This window comes from Uloborus diversus, chromosome 6 (genome assembly GCF_026930045.1).
Source record: "Uloborus diversus isolate 005 chromosome 6, Udiv.v.3.1, whole genome shotgun sequence".
In the NCBI taxonomy this organism is placed as follows: Eukaryota; Metazoa; Arthropoda; class Arachnida; order Araneae; family Uloboridae; genus Uloborus; species Uloborus diversus.
Window position 1 is genome coordinate 128,066,224 of NC_072736.1, and position 13,364 is coordinate 128,079,587.

Below are 13,364 nucleotides of genomic sequence, written 5' to 3' on the forward strand. Positions count from 1 at the left end.
ATTATACTTACGTTAGGTTCATATCGGCTTCCTCTTAAATCAGAAGTCCCATGGAGTCACCTTAGAACAAAAAGTACTTACAGAAATACTACTTTGAGGCGACGATATATGCACACGTTTATTGAAAAAAGAGGAAAATTATTGGGAATGTTACAGCCTTTATGATAAAACTTGTGTCGCCTAGTAAAAATTCCTTAAAAAATGCTCTGCAATTCATTGCAAATAAAATTGTCTCTAACATAAAATAAAAACCCACCACCTCTTTTACCTACTCTATCCTGTCTGAACAAATTATACCCAGCAATATGTAATAACTCTGCATCAGATTCGGTAGCCCATGTCTCTGTAATTCCAATAACATCCAACTTCTCATCCATAACTATGCTTTTCAATTCATCCATCTTGTTCCTAATACTGCGAGCATTGGTATAGAAAACTTTAAGCATGCCTAAGTTGCTTCTATTTAACACCCTGAAATTTCCTAAATTACAATTGTTAACGTTACTACTCTTGTTCGTCACTTTATTTCCATTTCTAGCAATACCCAAAAAAATTTCATTCTCTCGATACCTGATGCTTGAACCATGCCCCCCATCCCAACTTAGTTTTTTGACTCCGAAGCCCCTAAAATTAATCCACTAACCATTTTGACCCCTGTAGAGCTCAGATGCAGGCCATCCCTAGCAATCCAATCCCGTTTACAATGACTCCATACATCAATGAAAATGATACTGCGCTTTTCGCAAATTGACTTCAGTATAGCAAGTTCATAAACCTCGCACGCTGATTTAGCCAGCTCCTATGCACTCCATACCTGGGAAGCAACCCAACCACTTGGACATTCGTCGAAAAGCTGGTTGCTTTGTCCAACAGGGATTCCCATTCCCAAGAAAACTCCTCATTTTTACTGTGGCCTACATCATTTGTTCCCACCCACAAAGTAACCATGTCCTCCTTTACTCCCTTCTTTTCAGCAACCATATTAACGTCTTTTACCCCCGAGCCCCTGGTAAACAACACCTAGCCACCTTACGCTTTACTCTCCCGACTGTGTTACCCACCTCCCTTACCATAGTCCCCCAAAATTACACCCTTAACTCCTCTTGAAACTTCCCCCTGAATCTCTGGAACATTTATACCCTCCAAACTGGCCTACACCCTAATGCAATGATGAGCAAAAATAAGTAAATAAATATGCAAATGAAGTTTAAGCCCAAGTTTATTAGAAAAAAATATTGGACGCTTAGAAAGCATACAAATCCGCAGATTAAAGAAGATACATTTACAAATATAATACTGTTTTCAAAAGAAAATGAAATAATTATACTAACGATCAGCACAAAACTATTTCAAATGTAAATGAATTAAGACCATGAATGTATAGAAATATGTTTTTCAATTAATTTCAATTAATTTTAAAGGTAATAGAAGAGTTTATTCATTCCCGCTCCTCCTTAGACACACAATAACAATGTTGTGCGGGAAATTTGATATCAGTTTTATATCTCTCCGTTAGATGGCAGCATGAATTTTTGACTGGGCTCCGCGGAAGGGAGAAGAGTGAATAAGAGAATCGGCGGAATTTAATTCTCGTGATTTCAAGAAAGTAAACAAAACACAATCGGTGAACTTTTTATAAAATATTAGTTGAATTTTGGTGATTGAAACTTTATTATGCAAGGTAATTATTATGACTGTGTTTCAGACCTTTATTTTGAGTTCTGTTTTCCCTAAAGATTACTTTCTCAAAAAGAAGCTCATATTTTAGATTCAAACTTACAAGTTGCGTCGTTGTGTGACGTGTTGCCTGTACAACAGAAATGATATTGTATTTCGCATTAATGGGCTGAAAAATTCGAATTGCTTGAAAACATTGGGTACTTAACTTCGCTTTTGATGTCATTTTTAGAGTATTAAATTACAAATATGAGTTTAACTCAAGTTCATGGGTTAAAAACTTCTTAACATAATTTCTTTTCAAATCTCATTGAAGAAATTACTTTCTTTATTGATAAAATAGTTAATAGTTTTGAATGTTTCAGCGTACGGATGAAGAAAATATTGGTAGAGCCACAAATTTTTCTTTTTCGATCGTTTTTTTTATTTTCCCAGAGATAAATTTTAAATTGCTGTAACACTGCTCAAAATTTAATTTACCCTTAAAAATTCAATAGTTTCGGGAAACAATGTGTTTTAGAAGTGTGTATGAAATAAACTATCTAGGTAAATGCTAAACAATAACTTGAAATTGTCTTATTAATTTTTATTGATGTAGTTTGGTGTTAGATTTCATGTATTAAAATTTTGTTAGCTATTGATTATAACTCTTCAGAATTCCTTTCATAAGGAAGAAACTTCGAATAGGAGAAAATTCATCAATACCTAATATATATGCATACCTAATTTATGCATACCTAATTTAATACACCTAATTATATAATGCTACCTAAATTATGCATTTAAAAAATAATAATCAAGGATTAAATAAATGGCTCAAATGCTGGCTGTTATTCAAAGCATATATAATAGACTTACTTCACTCACAGGCAGTTTGTTAAAAAATTTTGTCCGACAGGTCACCCAATTACAATTTTGTTGTTTCACGAAACAACTAAATTGTATAGTTGCATTGGTATACTGCTAAAATAATGTTAATGCAATTTACTGAAAAGTATTTAAATTGCGATGAAATGATTGTATTCACCAGACAACCTTTGAGTTTAAAAACAAGTTGTTAAGTTTTAAGAAAAAGTTTTCATAAGAGAAGTGATCATAAGTTTTCAGAAAAATGCTGCAAGTTTCATTTGAAGTATGATTAAAGTTCAGCTGTTTACTTTTCCTTTGATCCGGGTGAGACAACTGCTGCCTTTTTTTTTTTTTTTCTATAATGCTTTGTACAACTAAGCATTGTATCCAAGAGCCATTTTTTAAAAGGGTGATAGCTGTATTTATATAATTGTTTTTACTTTAATTATTTAATAGTAAGTAGAATCAAATGCTAACAACATATTAAAGGTTTTAAATAATGATAATAGTCAAATTTTAACATTATGTATTTTTTATATTCTGATTGACGCAAAAGAAGTTCTTCATTTAACTTCAACAGTTAAATGCTCCCAATAGATATTATAAAACAACCATAGTACTTGGTAATTGACTCTGCTTCATTTTCAAACCAAATAATTTTTTTTGTTGAAAAAATAAATAAAATTATATTTCACCTTTCCAAAAATATTTTGTTTATTCATTTTGTTCCTTTAAAATTGCTGATAAAATATTTAATAATTGCTAAACAAACAGCTTTCTTTCACACTAAAGTATATTATACCAAAGTATATTATAGTGCCATAGTACAAAATTAATTCAAGTTTTTTACCTACTAATGTTATCACATTCACAGCAACTTTAATGTAAGAGAAAACACTCAGATGTTAAATTTAAATGTTGCTGCTTTTCAATTCTTCTTAAATATAATGACGCATTACATTAACCTAACTATCACCAACTCATTTAATTATGAAACATTTATCAAATGAAGAAAAAAAAAGTGTCGTAAACTGCTAGGTTTTTCTTAAAAATAAAATATGCAGCTAAAAAAACATAATTTCAGAAATATGGAATTAAACTTTGCAGTGTTTAAATTTCTGATATTTTACTCCATATCATGTTTTTAATGTGATTTAAAAATAGGCTAATTAAGTTAATCATTGTAATAAAAGTCAATAACAGTGTTTAAATTATGTTTTCAATAAGGTAAAAATTGTAATTCATAAGGTAAAACTTTTCTATCTCAAATTGCTAAAATAAAATATATAAGAAAGCTGAACTGAATATTCAGTATTCGGTTAGAGTTTTGTCAGAATATCTGGCTCAGGCAAAATATGGTCTTTGGTGAATGCCTACTAAACATGGACTCAGTTTGAGCAGATTATGTATTGCACTAAACTGAAACGTTTCAGGTTTCTTGAGCTTGGAGACAAAATTCCCAGTTCGGTGTTCTAATTTTGAGTGAAACTTGGCCCTTCACTTTGGAACAAATATGATTAGTTTGTTAAACCCACACATGAGACAGTGAGAAGCAAAGGGATGTAAGTTGCAAAATTAAAAATTTGGAGATAACCCGTACAAATGGTTCTATATAAACCTCTCCTCTGTCTTGGGCCAAGAGAGAGTACTAGTAGCTCTGTAGGTGCTGTTATACAGCATGATTTAAAAAACTTTTTAATGAAAGCCTACCAAGCATGTTGTCTTTAAACGCATTTTACTCAAAACTTGAAAATGTCCAGTGACATCCCGTTGCTTCTCACTGTCTCACATAGCCTTTTTTCATCATAATTTTTGTCATTTTGTTAAACATTAGTAATTTTACAAGCTGTGCAGCACAGTAGTTAGTACATTCATTTCAAATCATGCACCAGCTAATGAGGGATCACATTTCAGTTGACAATCTCTTCAAATTCACCAAGTTGGTAGCTTGTAAGTGTGAGTTTTTATCTGTTAACTCGGTTTTCCCTATGTTTTTCTTCCATTCACCATGATGTTATTGTTAAGAAACTTAGCAAACAAGGATAATACTTTTGTACTAGGTGGTAAACCTTCTACTATATCCCCACTGATCCTATAGATGGAGAGTGTAAAAGATAGTTGTGTGAAACTATCTTTTGCCTTAAATGTCTCAATTCTGTATAATTTCCTTTTCTGAAAATGACGTAAATGATGACTGCATAAAATTTTTGTGCCAAAATCATTTTAATTTTTCAAAAATATTTTGCATAGTCATGATGGGTGGACCAGATGATGTTGCTCTCCATTTTTCAGATGATTTGCCACAACCTGCTAGAAAGTAAGAGTTTTTCATTTGATTATGTATCATTTCCTTTTTGTAAAACACATGCATTTAATTCTTCAGTGTGTCACATAAATATGAAGATACTGATATTTTTGAAAAAGTGTTTTTAAAATTCCTTTACTAAAAATATGTTCAAAGACATAACAAAAAGCAGGTACTAAGAAAAAATTAAAAAAAAAAAAACGCATTTTTTTGAATCAAATTTGATGTCTCATAAGTGTAAAGACAATTTACATTCTCTTGAATTATCGTTCAATAATAGATCTATTTTTATTAATAACAGCAAATATTCTGGCTGATATGCATTTTATTCAGTTGCGTAAGTTACCCTGCGTATACTGCATACTCCTAGCATTCTCAGCTGAAATGAAATCAGGTTTAATTGTGGAGCCACACCATATACCGTTTTTTCGTCAGTCTAGTTGTGTGAATCCGTGCATTATCCTGTTGATACAAATTATTTGGACAGCCAAAGATTTGCTTCAGCAAGAGTTGAGCACTTCCGTACTCTTCAGATTTTGATTTGCATTCCTGAATAGCCTGTAGTTTCACTAAAACAGACCTCATAAGATATGTCCTTTACAGAGGCAAATAAATTAACTAAATATTGTTTCTGTAAATTTTCATAATTTAATTGCATTACTAGCCACTAGGGAGGCTGTATTAGCCGCCTTTGACAGCCGCCTCCACCTCACTGCCTACGGCATGTTGTTGTTCCTCACCAAAGGCGGTGTACTTTGAGAGCTTTGCCTCCTCCTTGCCCCCTACATCGATACAATAATTATTGGGCTGCAATAAATATGTCAATACAATAGTTAATGGGCTACGTCAATACAGTAATAAACTTTCAGCGCGCATGCCTCTAACTTGATCCAGTTTTGCTGGAGCCATTCCCCAAACAGAACGGATGAGGCAATTCAAAAATATTCGAAAAACGTGCCTTATTAGGTTTTTCACTTCCGCTAGAAACAGGCAATATGCTAGTGTTATGGCCAGGGCCGGATTTGGAAGTGTGAAGGCCTCTAATCAGGGTTCGAAAAGATCATCATATTTTCGAAAATATCTGATACTTTGATATATATCCGAATATTTTGATATACATGTATGTATACAATATTTTCGACCCGTGAAAGTTAGGATAGTGTGTAAAAATTTTATTGTGGGGGCCCCTTTGTTGTGGAGGCCCCAGAGCAGTAGCTCCGCCTGCCCTCCCCTAAATCCGGCCCTGGATATGGCCTTAAAAAGGAAGGAAAGGAGAGGCAAAAAAGTTAAAAGGAAAAACGAACTGCCAGTAAATTTCAAATAAATATCAAAGGGAAAAAAAAAAACATTTTTATTTGATATATCCACTAAATAAAATCGTATAATTATGCAATCTAGTCAAACACATACCCTAAAAAATTACTAATCTAACAATACCTGGTTTGATTATCAGTTCCTTGTCATTCACCAGAAGTAGCAATGACATAGATACATAGATACCACAACTTTTAATATTTTTAGATATATTTAGCCTGAGTCAATGATCTTCATAAAGTTGATGCAGTGAAACAAAGATCTAACATAGCTGTAGTCTTCGTTGTGTGTTTTATGAAACAATTGGGATATTCTGTCAGAATGGAATTTGCTTGTTTGTACTTTTGATGTTTTGAAAATGCAGGTATCCAAACAGTCAAGCAATGACTGTACTGGTACAAAATAAGTTTGAAAATACTGTAATTGTTCTAATTTTTCATAATAAAATAGAAAGTCTATTTTTAGTGATTTAAAAGCATTTATGATTTTTTTTTCCTAATTGTTTACCATTTTATATTTAGACACCCTTTGGCAGTGTTCTTTCATCTCTTGTTCCGTTCCCTGGCAATTCTCACGTACTTGATGTGCAGTTGGTTTAGTAACAGCTTCATATCTTCTTTTGTTTCCATTCTCATCTTTTTGTCTTTGGACTTCTGGACTGTGAAGAATATTACTGGACGTCTATTAGTGGGTTTGCGTTGGTGGAATTATGTAGATGACGAAGGAAAGAGCCATTGGGTATTTGAATCTAGGAAGGTAAGTTCTTTGCTACCTGTATTCACTGACAGAGTTTTTAAACATTGGTTAATGAGATCATTGAAAGTTTTGCAACAAAGTAATTTTACTGTGGTTTTTTTAAAACAATATTCCAAATTTTAAGGCTAAACAAAATATATTCTTAATGTTTTATTTTACGCCTGTAGTGTTCAAAAATTTTTTCTTCTTTGTATCCAATTAGAAAACTTTAAAAGCAGTAATATAAGCTTAATTTTTGTGCAAGTACACCTTAAAAATTCCCTTTTTTTTTCTTCTAGCAGTTTTGTTGGTCTTGAAAAGGACCATTTGTTATGTCCCAAAAAGAGTGAAAAATTAGTTGGATATTTCTGTTTTAGTCAGTGTCAAAAAGAAGAAAAGTAATAACCCAGGCATAGATTTGCAGTTAACTAAATGACATTAATTCCAGATTTTAGGAGGTTTTTTAGAAAAAAAAACTAGTATTATTACATATTTGTACAAACTTTATTAAATTGGGAAAAAATAATTACTCTAACAGCTAAGCACTGAACTTAATGACATTTCAAAATTTTCATTCTAAATAACTAAGGATTTTATTTTAAATTTTTCAGATTCAGATTTTGACGATTATAGAAAGACCTTTTGTTTATAAAACTTCAAGCATTGTTTCATAAACTTAAAAAATGAGAAACAATCAGTTCCCAATGCGTTCTAAATCTCTAATAAATTTTCAGACTGTTTTTGAATTGTGGGAAGCATAATAAAGCAAAGTTTTGAAAAATAAAGATCTTGAACACCTTAAAGCCCTACATTTTTAAATAAAAAATTCAGGAATTTTTAAATACAGTCGAATTCTGATTTATCGGGATAGAAACTTTTTTGCATTAAATCGGGGCTATTCCTAATATCAGGGAGAGAAGAAAAATGCACTTACTTTATTTAAAGGCGCTAATAAGCAACTGCACAAAACTATCCCTGATTAGAAAGTGTACACTTTTTATTCAGCATTCTGCGACTTATTACACACTAGTTAATTTGAAATTTTAGAATACTGAGTAGTAGATGTTCGAAAATTTCCTTAATGCTAAACTCGAAATTGTTCTCTTTCAACTTTATGGAGAGAAGAAAATACTGTGTCATTTACAGCCTGCTGCATGACGTATGTTTTTACAGTTTCCAGGCCTTGTAAAGCATTTGAGAAAGTAAGTCTTAATGGGAGTTTCATTACCGCCTTCTGCATCAAATTCGCTGGTTGCCCCTCGCCCGTTAAAAATGGCTGATTCCAAGAAAAGTCTTTTTCTGCTTCGGAAAAGATGGATCTATCATTTGGAAAACAATCCAATATTTCTTATCTCAAATTAACTAAAAAAAAAATTTTTTTTTTTTGGTTGTTGAAATAATTTAATAATTCGGGGTTTATTATTCGGTAAATAGGGGTTTTTTGCTCTCATTTGAGTCGAAGGAAAAAGAAAATTTTCTCTAAATCACAAAATTTGTTAAATGGAGGTTTGTTAAACCGGAGTCCGACAGTAAATAATTCTAATCTCAAGAACATATGTGACACACTTAGTACAACACTGCCACATCTGTAAAAACTGTTTTTCGAGAAAAATCAATTTAAATGTAATGCACCTTAGCGAAAACTCTTATAGTAACACACTGACCCATCTGAAAAATAAGGTTAAAATGTTTTTTTTTATCGTTTGTGGCCGTCTTGTATTTTAATAGAACTAATAAAAATGCACCAAGACCATGTATATAACTCAAAACAACAATTTGTGACTTGTGGCGGTTTTGTATTAGGTGTGCAGTATATTAATAAATGTATATACAGTCGACGCTCGATATAACGACCATCTCCGTCCCAGAGAAAAAGGTCTTTATAACGAGTGGTCGTTATAAGAGGTATAAATTTAAAAAATGTACACCGTCATCATGCATGTCCAAGTAAATGCCCAAATGTTTTTTATCATAGGAATTTTTAGAAAAGTAGTGTGCAAAATATTATGACAGAATATTAAACAAGTTTTAAAGTAGAAAATATAGGGAGGAAAATGTTACACACTTTCAGATCTGCTACTGCTACTACTACCACAACAATTTCTGAAGATAAAACCAGAAACAGAGGTCTGCCTTTTTAGCAGACGTGATTTTTGCAAAACATTATTTTCTGTTTCAGATATAGGTGATAAATTGTGTTTCTCTTGCTTTCCAAAGCAACATTTAAAAGTCCCTCGAGAACCCCAAGTCTTTAAAACCACTAAATTCAAACACCAAACTACCAATACATCTGTCAACTCCCTTTTCTTAGGAATCTGGAATTTTCTCGATTTTTCCTCCCATTATTTTTTCTGTGCTAGCTGTGGTGAATGGTTATCTCCCCCCCCCCACCCCCTCTTAAAGTTGGATTTGACATTGAAAACTTCAGGCAGATGTCCGTAAACAATAATCAATGTCATTTTAAGCTACAAATTTGTTTTATTGGAAAGAACACAAGAAATAGCGTCCGCTGATTCGGTCGCTGTATTGGATTAGACGATACAGAACGGTCGTTATAACGAAAGCAAATTAACATAGAGTTTATAGGAACAAAGTTGGGACTTCTACCACTGGTCGCTATAATGGGACGGTCTTTATAATGTGTGGTCGTTATAATGATCGTCGACTGTATTGATATATATGCTCTTAATATTAGAATCGTCCCCCTTTACTCTGGTTAAAAATTAAGTAATCCTTTTATTCTTTTTACTTTAATGTATGGTGCTATCCTACAGTTCTTCTTTTTTATACAGGGAGATGAGACTGCAATCACTGACACTGCTGAAGCACAAGTATTTTGGTTGGCATTAGTTTTAACCCCTGTTGTGTGGTTCCTGCTCCTTTTCGTCAGCTTCTTTCGGCTCAATGTCAAATGGTTTGTAAGTAAATTACTTAAAATCTATATTGTTATCATAATAATGCATTGTAATTTGACGACTGTTTTATTTCTTGGAAAAACAGCAGCTATTGCGAGCAAATACCAAACAGTTCATTATCAAAGCCAGAGACTGCTGTATGCTATAACATGCTGTTTGATACTTGCTTGCAGTTCTGCCTGACCCCCAACTATCGGATAATAACTCATACCTTTAGTCAGTGGTGTATCCACGCCAGTGGTGTTAGTAGGAAATGAGGGCATATTCCACTAATTGGAAATAAAACTCTGGAATATCCTTTGTTAGAGAGAAGGAGTAAAACTAATCTAACATTTGCCCCCCTCTAAGGGTGGATGAACCTCGGGGGCGGGGGGGGGGGAGATTACGAATTATTTAAATATTTATGAAAAGTCATTTGTTAAAAGTATCATGTTAACATTAGCTGGCAGAGCAGGGGGGGTGCATCCTCCCCCCCTTCCCAGAGCTATTGGTTTTAACATAAATGTAAATTCTAATACAGCAGTTTATGCATATGAAAGAGCTGTTTTGATCAAAACACACCCTTCAGAAGGTATTTTTGATTAAAAAAAAATCCCCTTCAAAAAAAGTATTTTTATCACCCCCCCTCCAGAAGGTATTTTTGATCAAAATACCCCCTCCAAAAGATATTTTTCACCAAAAAACCCTCTCCAGAATGTATTTTTGATCAAGAACCCCCCTCAGAAGGTATTTCTGGCTGTGCTAGTGTGGCTGAGTATAGTTTTGAAGAATTGCATTCAAATTACATACTTGATATTACTGAACTTTTCAAATCTGCTTTGATATCTAAAGCACTGTAATCTATAGGTTGTAGTGCTTGTGGCTTTGGTTTTGAATGGCGCAAACCTGTATGGATATCTTCGGTGCAAGGTTGGAGGAACTGAGGGCTTTTCTTCCGTTGTCTCAAATCTAATGGGAAGGCAAGTCATAAGTAATGTAAGTAGAGTTCATGGTGTGAATTTAAACTTTCAAATTGTATTTATTTGTTGGTGTTTCTAATACTGAAGTTTTTGGGAAGAAATTAATATTTTTTCTTGCAGAATTGAACAGCTATGTCGGGGTCAATTCAGATGCAAATAGGGTCTACTTTGCGGCCTCTTCCCAAACTTTTATATGCTAAAAGCACCCACTTCACAAAAATTCAAATGTTGAAATTGGACCTTTCACAAAATTTCATTTGTAAAAACAGTTCTTTCATCGCTTTTGAGCTCAAGCAAAACATCAGTAAACGAGCTGATGTGTGCATCACATGACTTCCTTTTACTCCAATTTAATGTCATTTTCTAATTATTGGCAGTTTTAATGTGATTCAATAGTTTACTCTCTAAATATCACCAACAGTGGTCAAATTGAAACTAGATTTAAAAATTAAAAAAAAATCGCCAAATTTGTTGCCAAGTTGGCAGCAAAACTTGGTGACCAAAAGACCGGCGATATGTTGCTAAGTGCCCGTCAAATTATAACACCACTTGAGTTTACATCAAAATTAACAATGATTTACCCACAAAAAGTGACAAAAGACCCCCTTTGGAGCATCCGAATGCAACCAAAAAGGGAGGTGCGCAACTAGACCCCACTAGAAATCTAAGTACCAAATTTCAACTTTTTAGGACATTCCGTTCTTGAGTTATGCGACATACATACACACATACGCATGTACATACAGACATCACGTGAAAACTTGTTGTAATTAACTCGGGGGATCGTCAAAATGGATATTTCGGGTGTCTGTACGTTCATAGACATATATCCACGTGTGGCCGGGTTGAAAAATAAACTCAACATTCATTCGGGGGTGAGCAAAATGGAAATTAAGGCCGATTTTTGAGTGAAAATTTTTTCGCGAATACAATACTTCCTTTTTTGGAAAAAGGAAGTAAAACCTCCCACTTCCAAATCATTCCCAGTGAAGTCCTTTAGACCAACAAAAATTCAGATTAGATTTGTAATAGCCAAACATGCTGTTTTTTTTCACTAAAAATGTATAAAAGAAAAATGCCTCAAAAATAGTACTTTTTTTCACAACATGTGGACTTAATATAAAAACTGACTTGACCCCTGTATATGAAGTTGCTTAAAACAATATTGGTAGTAGTGAGGTGAGACTTACTGGGGAAAAACATTTCTGGGAACTACCCCAGAATTTCATTTTTTTTTCAGCTGACAAATCCCAGAACTTCAAAAAATTTTAAGCGAGAAATCAGACAAGAAAAACTTATGAATTATTTGCATAGTTTGTGGACAGACATCAAAAGTGACCATTCTGAAAGATGATTTAGTTATTTTAATAATGCCTTATAATAGGTGCATTACTAATAATTATTTTTCTTTAGTAGCTATTTAGAATATTTCAATATTAAAATTTTTTTCAATTACAAAAAATAATGACAGAAACTCCTCCAATTTCAAATGTGAGAGGGAAGCTACAGGTGTTTTTAATGTTTTTGACCATACACGCTTTCTTTCCTAATTCTATATGTACCTAATACATTTTAGAGTTTTGAGGCTTATGTCAGTTTCACACTTAATCTAAGCAGACTTATTACATGATTGAGAGTCGAAAAATTAATTTTCCCTGTTGTCTATGGTCAGAGTTAAATATGAAAGTCAAAAAAAAAAAGACATTAAATATAATAAATAACTTTTTTTTTTCCACATAAATGCCAAAGACGTTGGGACATTTGTTATATTGCCTGATGAGCTTCAAAAAACACTCCAGGAAAAGCTCAGGACTTTGCATGCAGAAGAAGTGTTTAATGGTATTTTTTGACTCCAGCATTGCTTCCAAATTGCCCTCCACCATGATTCTTCTTCAAGGCTGGAAACAGGTGGAAGTCACTTGGTGCGAGATCAGGACTGTATGACAGATAGTGTAGGCATTAACAACCAAGAGTTGCAATATGGTTTTGCGTTGACGTAGAATATTCATGTTTATTGGTTTTCATGCTATAGTTTTTTAGAGATCTAGTATATCTAGTTTAAAATTGTTTTATTGTTTGGATTTCTATTAACCTTTTAGTTATTCATTTTATTATGTTATTAGTCACCTATTTGAAATTTTAAATGCTAATTTAAACTTCCTCCCCTTTCTGCCTAGATGTTCAGTTCGCTGTGGAAAAAACCAGAACAAACAGCTGCCCCTGCTTCTAGAGGATTTACAAATACAGTCTAAATTATTGTAAATAGGATGAACTTTCCATTGTATATATTTATGAAATAATTTTTATGAAGTACTTTTGTCCTAATTCATTAAATGTTTTACACAAAGTGAAAACTTATAATTCTTTATTAGACTGATTTTATTCAGTTTTCAGTTTTAATTAGTTTCTAAGTTTTACTTCTGAAGTCTCAAATAAGGGGGAAATATTGAATCTAAAACTTATTCAGCTTAGAATGGTTTAAACCAGCGGGGTTTCTCAAATGTTTTACACTTGTGTACCGGTAAAACATTTTGAAAAAATTTTGTGGAAAGGTTTTTTTTTTTTTTTTTTTTTTTGTGCATCAGTATACACATGTCAAACGTTAATATT

General features: G+C 32.9%; 1 protein-coding gene across 1 annotated transcript; it reads left to right on the forward strand.

Moving 5' to 3' along the window:
• Nucleotides 1–1,547: 1,547 nt before the first annotated feature.
• On the forward strand, nucleotides 1,548–13,102 carry LOC129224465 (Golgi apparatus membrane protein TVP23 homolog A-like). The gene is made up of 6 exons (XM_054858918.1): nucleotides 1,548–1,681; nucleotides 4,777–4,843; nucleotides 6,667–6,901; nucleotides 9,673–9,798; nucleotides 10,642–10,770; nucleotides 12,932–13,102. Exons 1-6 carry the CDS (start codon nucleotides 1,675–1,677, stop codon nucleotides 13,004–13,006), a joined length of 639 nt encoding a protein of 212 aa, XP_054714893.1. The 5' UTR covers nucleotides 1,548–1,674; the 3' UTR covers nucleotides 13,007–13,102.
• Nucleotides 13,103–13,364: the final 262 nt, after the last annotated feature.